The sequence below is a fragment of the Cebus imitator genome, unplaced genomic scaffold (genome assembly GCF_001604975.1).
Source record: "Cebus imitator isolate Cc_AM_T3 unplaced genomic scaffold, Cebus_imitator-1.0 Scaffold178, whole genome shotgun sequence".
Lineage (NCBI taxonomy): Eukaryota > Metazoa > Chordata > Mammalia > Primates > Cebidae > Cebus > Cebus imitator.
In genome coordinates this window covers 167154-173867 of record NW_016107493.1, presented here as the reverse complement: position 1 = coordinate 173867, position 6714 = coordinate 167154, and the positions used below count along the sequence as shown (strand labels likewise).

Below are 6714 nucleotides of genomic sequence, written 5' to 3'. Positions count from 1 at the left end.
AACTTCTGGACATTGAAAAATTATAAACCCATAAAAATTTTGAAGTGTGTGATGCTGAGAAGCTAGACTATAGGATAAAATTAAAAGTTGAAATATAAATTATAGTCTATCTAAACTATAAAGTATGGGATAAATGTAGCATTTCTAAACATTAAACAAAGAACAGCTTTCTCAATAAGTAATGCTTTTCAATAAGTCATTAACATCTTGGAAAACTTGACTGCATTATGAAACCAATGATAAAGTAGTTAAAACTCAGCATTGGTCTGCTAGCTCGTGAATTCTGGAGAGCACAAAATGTGGCTTTTTCATCTTTGCATCCAGGTAGTGCCGTTCATATACAGTAGACACTCCATAAATACTTGAATTGTTGAATTTACTTCTTTGAGGAGGGATATCCAAATAGACTAGAGTTAAAAGTTACTATTACGCAAAAAATTTTCTCTGTAGGGAATGGGTTGGATAATACATAATTAGCTCTTAGAAGCTTTATGTCTTTGGTAAACTCAGGTGATCCAAAATTGACTAGTAGCTATCAGAATACTATGCCACATTTTCATAAGTTACCTTCATTCATTCAAGGACTAAGGGAGCCCATACTAGAACACAGACAAGAATTGATAATACATCTCCATCAAACCTACCCACATACAAACCTGCACTTGGGGAAACCTTATTTACAATATAGAACTGAAAGCTGTCCCTGAAATCTGCCATTGGCAGCAAACAAATATAATTCATTACAGAAAAAGTGACCAGAATTAGAAGACATTTATTCCAAAATTTTATCCAGATTACTGTTAGTATTCAATATCTTATAAGCCTGGGGAAACATCGCTGATAAAAGACTCTCTATGGAAACAAATATTGTTGTGACAGTTGGATATCAGGCTGGAAGAGAAATGACCTGGATCCATAGATTGACCTTTATATTAGCATTGCTAGATGGATCAGAGTTAAAGCAGTTAGAAGGAATGAATAGGTGGGCCACAAAATTTTTAGGACAATGAAACTACTCTGTGTATCCACTACAATGGTAAACACACATTACACATTTGTCAAAACTCACAGAATGTACACATGAAGTGAACCCTAATGTCGGCAATGGACTTTGGGAGATAATGATGTGTCGACTTAAGTTCATCAGTTGTAACAAATGTGCCACTCTGGGGAGGGATGGTGATGGTGGGGGAGGCTATGCATGCATGAAAATGGAGCAGATGGGAATTCTCTGCTTTCTGTTCAATTTTGCTGTGAACCTAAAACTGCTCTAAAAAAATAAGTTTATTAATTTTTTTAAACTAACAAAAAACAGAAAAAAAAATTATTCCAAAAAGATAAATATACTACTGAAGAGATGCAGATTATTCTTACAGACATAAAAGAGAGGCAGAAAAAAAAAAAAAATTTTTTTAAGATGGAGTCGCCCAGGCTGGAGTGCAGTGGCGTGATCTCAGCTCACTGCAACCTCCGCCTCCAGGTTCAAGCGATTCTTGTGCCTCAGCCTCTTGAGTAGCTAGGACAATAGGCATGTGCCACCACGCCTGACTAATTTTTGTATTTTTTTTTTTAGTAGAGATGGGGTTTCACCATGTTGGCCAGAACGGTCTGGAACACCTGACCTCAAGTGATCTGCCCTCCTCGGCCTTCCAAAGTGCTGGGATTACAGCGCCCAGCAGAGAAAACTTTTTCAATGAAAGTGTTTTTAGATGAATATATAGGCATAAAAGATAGAGGAAAATATGTGGAAACAGCTTATAAAAACTTAAAATATATAAGGTTAATACCTTAAACAGTTTTATGGCTAATCATGTATTTAGATAAGTAATACATATGACTTACTTAGTCATTAGAATGAATTTTCTCTGTTTATTGGTTCCTAACTGATTTTGACCTCCCAAAGTGCTGGGATTACAGGCATGAACCACTGTGTCCAACCTCTGATTTCTTTGTATGTAAACTATTTGACTATGAAGTAGAATCTAAGTATTTAGGAAATAATCCAGAGTGAAAGAAAAAGTAACCCTTACAAAAATCTTCACAGTAAAAGTTTGAAAATGACCAAAATGTTACTTGGTAAGCATTGTATTAATGCAGTGAAATCCTATATAATTGTTAAAATAGCAGGAATGTGTGCCATATTGATAAATGAAACTGTTTTTAAAATATCGAGTCAAGATTTTATTTTGTTAGAATTTGGAGGAAAAAATTACCTAAGTGATTGTTCAATTATGAATTTAAGGAACTATTTCCTTTTACTAAAGGTAAAAATAATTCCTTAAGGACCTACTGATGTACCACCTTCATTCAGTCATCAGCTCTCTATTGGACTATTGCATTTACCCTCTTGACTGGTATCCATTCTTGCTCTAATTAAAACCATCTTCCTGAAATCAGCCATAGTAACCAATCTAAAAGGCAAACTGATGTCACTTGCCTGCTTCAGACTCCTCACTTGATTATTCCATTTGATTATTTGACTCACCTTTGCTGCCTACAAAATAAAGTCCAAATTCCCTTTGTACAGTTTACAAAGTTCATTACAGCTTAGCCCTTGCCTCCCTTACAGCTTAGTCTTGTCTGACATTTCATGTCAACTGCTTCATGCTCCTTCAATATGCCATACTCTTTCATGATTCCATGACTTTGCTCATGCTTTTTTCTCCTCCTGGCACATGCTCCCCACCTTTCTTTATCATCTTAGGAATATTTATCCTTGGCCAGGTGTGGTGGCTTATGCCTGTAATTCCAGCACTTTGGGAGGCCAAGGTGGGTGGATCACAAGTTCAGGAGTTCGAGACCAGCCTGGCAAATATGGTGAAACCCCCGTCTCTACTAAAAATACAAAAAAATTAGCTGGGTGTGGTGGCGCGCACCTATACCTCCAGCTACTTGGGAGGCTGAGGCAGGAGAATCACTTGAACCCAGGAGGCGGAGGTTGCAGTAAACCAAGATTGTGTCACTGCACTCCAGCCTGAGTGACAGGGCAAGGCTCTGTCTCAAAATATATATATATATATATATATATATATATATACACACACACACACATTTATCCTTGATGACAACTCAGACATCATCCCCAGGCTGAGTTAGAGGCCCCATCTCGAGTTTCTGTAGCATTCTTTGCATATTTTTATTTCAGCATCTACCAAATCACATTGAAATTATCTTTATATTCAGAAGCTCCTGGACTGAATCAATCAATAAATAAATTAATTTAAAAAGGAAATTATCTGTATATAAGTTTGTATTTCCCATTACACTATAAGTTTCTTTAAGGCAGAGGCCATGTTTAATTATCTGTGTACCAGCACCTAGTTCAGTGGCTGGAATATAGCAGGCATTTAATAAATATAATGGGTACTTAAATAATCTTTCAGGCACTTCAGTAAATGCTAGTGACCTTCAAAGATTCCCTTTCTGCCATACAGGACCTCACAGCCCACCATACCAAAGAGGATATGGAAAATGTCAGGCAAGAAAGTACTGTGAACAGTCAAATGAGTCACACTGGGTCAAATTCAGCTATCGTTTAGTCAAATTCATCCAGAAATTGCTTACCACCGACAATGCTCATCCTGCAGCATAAAAGACTATGGAATTTTTCTCTAAGACATTTCTGAGAAATAAAGGCAAGTACGCAGTAGGAAAAGACAAAAGGTAATGTTCTATAAAATAAATAAACCATTCCCCTTTTAAGAGTTTTCATGCTCAGTCTTCAATGTGATTGAAAAAATTTTTCAGGCTTGTATTCTCTAGAATCTCAACTGTGATAAGGGTTTATTTTGTAAATAATGGAAGCAGTGGCAGAATCACTTCCTTCCTATTCCTACTCCCAACCCTGTTTTATAATGTACACACATCAACAAATGTATTTTGTGCTATTAGCCCCGACCTAGTGTTAAGATATGAGATAAGATTATCTCATTCAGCCTTCATAACAAGCCTATGAAGTAAGTTCTATTATTAACTCTATTTTACAGAAGAGGAAATTGAAACTTGAAGAGGTTAAGTAACTTGCCCAAGATTACATCTCTAGCAGCCCTAAGAAGCAGGATTTGAACCCAGGCAGCCTGATTCCAGGGCTCACAGTTTTGATGAGTACACCATACTTCCTGACCTATAAAGGGTAAAATGCAATAAACATTTATTACAATTGGTCCATTACAAATTGTTCTTGACCTCAGGTAAATGGAAATTTATAAGACTGAATAAGCCTGGTACAGTGGCTCACACCTGTAATCCTAGCACTTTGGGAAGCCAAGGCAGGAGGATGGCTTTAGCTAAAGATTTCAAAACCAGCCCGGGCAACATAGTGAGACCCTATCTCCACAAAAAATACAAAATGAGCCAGATGTGGTGGCATGTGCCTGTGGTCTCAGCTACTAGGGAAGCTGAGGTGGTAGGATCACTTGAGCCTGGAAGGTGGAGGCTGCAGTGACCCGTAATTGTGCCACTACACTCCATCCTAGGTGACAGAGCAAGACCCCATCTCAAAAAAAAAAATAATAATAAAGCTAAATGAATCAAGTTGTCAGTTTTGTTTTATTTTTTAATTAAGGATATTTTGAGAACTATAGGAGTATTAGTTGCTATCATAAGCCTTCCAATAGCAGAGTGTTTTAAACTATTTAAGGATGTTGGGGAAACTAATTACACACATAACTGTCTCTCCTTTGCAATTAAGTCTTTTTATGAAAATATTTTAATATAAATTTTTGTACTCTGCTGTTTTAATTAGCATATGTTTTCAACAGAAAGAAACTTCATGTGGAAAGAAATCCTCAAAAGTGCTATCTAAAAACTAAAGTGCTGTTTTTTAAAACTTTACTTTTCTCATTTTAGACTCCAGAAATAGTTTCTTCATAAAGCTGACTTCCTTTCTGGAAATGATTTTTGTTTCTAAATATGTTGAGAATCCATTCTTCTCATTTTCTCTCTCTCTCTCTCTCTCTCTGTCTCGCTCTCTCTCTGTCTCTCTCTCCACCTCCCATCTCTCTCTCTCTCTCTCTCTCTCTCTCTCTCTTTCTCCTTTTGCTTTCTTGGTAGTAATTGAGAGGAAGAAGGGTAGGCGCAGGACAGAGAGAAGAGGGAAAACAGAAAAAGAATTGTATGCCACTATGTCTGAATATATCTTGTGCTTGTAGATAATTACATCCAAGTTGCCCTTTTGCCTTTCTATTTCCATTTTTGGGCACCTCTTTTTATCATCCAGCCAACTGGGATAGACAAAGCACCGTTGGTGCCCTGAGCGACAGAACTCTAGTAGGGGGCTGGCTGTAAATTGACGTGGCATGGAAATTCTCTGCTAAGTTTTAGCAGCTTGCATGTTTCTCTAAGATCAAGCCCAGCGTCCTGGAGCTTAATCATGGGTTCAATGACTTTACAGAAAAATGGATAGAAAAATTCTTCATCTCCTTTCTTTGGACCCAGATGTTTTTTCTTTGGTTGTCTATGGTTTAGCTGAAAACAAAATCAAAGCAGCTAAGTCTGTAACTTTCTTTTTGCAGCTTAAACAACAGAATTTGCTGCTCTCCCTCCCCTTTCCTGCAATATAATTCCTTACAGATTTTGCCATGGGGTGCGGACTTAGAAAGCTAGAAGATCCTGATGATAGCAGCCCTGGAAAAATATTTTCTACCCTGAAGAGACCGCAAGTGGAAACAAAGACAGAATTTGCTTACGAATATGCATTGCTGGATTTCACTCTACAAGGTATTTTTGCTTCTATTTTGTTTGTTAAATGTTTCAAAGATAAAAGACTACTAGTTGTTTATAGTGTTGACCTATAAATTTTTAAACCGTTCTTCATAATCAGATTGCATATTCAAACAATAATGCTTTGCTTCTTAATTGTATTTTACAAGATTTTTGTTTTGTTGTTTGCTTCATTTTTTTGGTGACATGGCTCATATGTACCTTCTAAAATTAGGAAAATTGCTTGGAAATGCTTCTTTTATTTTTAAATCAAATACTTACTTATAGAAGGATTTATGAAAAATGCTTGATTTCCAGGACAAACAGCTGGAGCCTTAGTGATGTTTGTATTTTGAGAAAGATTTGAAAATCACAAGAAGGTATTATGTAGAAAATATTACTTGCATCATATTGTGGAAGAGTGCTTGCTGAGACAATTCTGAGGCTTCCAGTTGTGTTAGACTCTGTAATTATGGTAGTCATTTAGTATTTTTGACCAAACTAAACTATAAGTTTTGAAAATGTAGTTAAAAAAAGAAGAAAAAAAAAGATAGCCTTCTGTGAGACACTTCCTTTGCTCAGTGCCCTGTCCCTAACAGAGAAACTCTCTGTTCCAGAAAGTTGGAAACACAAATAAACAAGCCCAGATGGCAGCTCTGTGGAAGGAATTGAGGCGGTTCAATTTCACAAATACTTTGCCTTGTTTCTTTTGGAAACTTTAGAGTACTGTACAACTGCATAGACAAAGCAAGTTTTAAAAAGAGCTATATCTTTAATTATGAGGTACTAAAAATGAAGTTTAGAGTGCCTTGCTTACTGTTAAAGTTATCCACTATTAGCATTTAAAGTTCTTATTATAGTTATATTTTTAATTCTAATGAGCCACACATTTTATCAGTTCACAAAAAGTTTATACTAAATTATCATGTTGAATATTATCTTAATTTTTTTTCAAATTTTTTGTTTACACACGTTCTCCTTTTTTTTTTTTTTTTTTTTTTTTTTTTTTTTTTT

At 36.0% G+C, this 6714-nt stretch overlaps 1 protein-coding gene across 2 annotated transcripts in view; it reads left to right on the top strand.

Annotated features, from left to right (window-relative positions):
- The first annotated feature begins 4932 nt into the window (after nt 1–4932).
- RFTN2 (raftlin family member 2) overlaps nt 4933–6714 on the top strand; it is a 69095-nt gene continuing 67313 nt past the window's right edge. For both annotated transcript variants that reach the window (XM_017545172.1, XM_017545171.1), the window contains exon 1: nt 4933–5718. In XM_017545172.1, the coding sequence (XP_017400661.1) occupies nt 5580–5718 (139 nt within the window). In that variant the 5' untranslated portion in view covers nt 4933–5579. The remainder of the gene's footprint in view (nt 5719–6714) is intronic.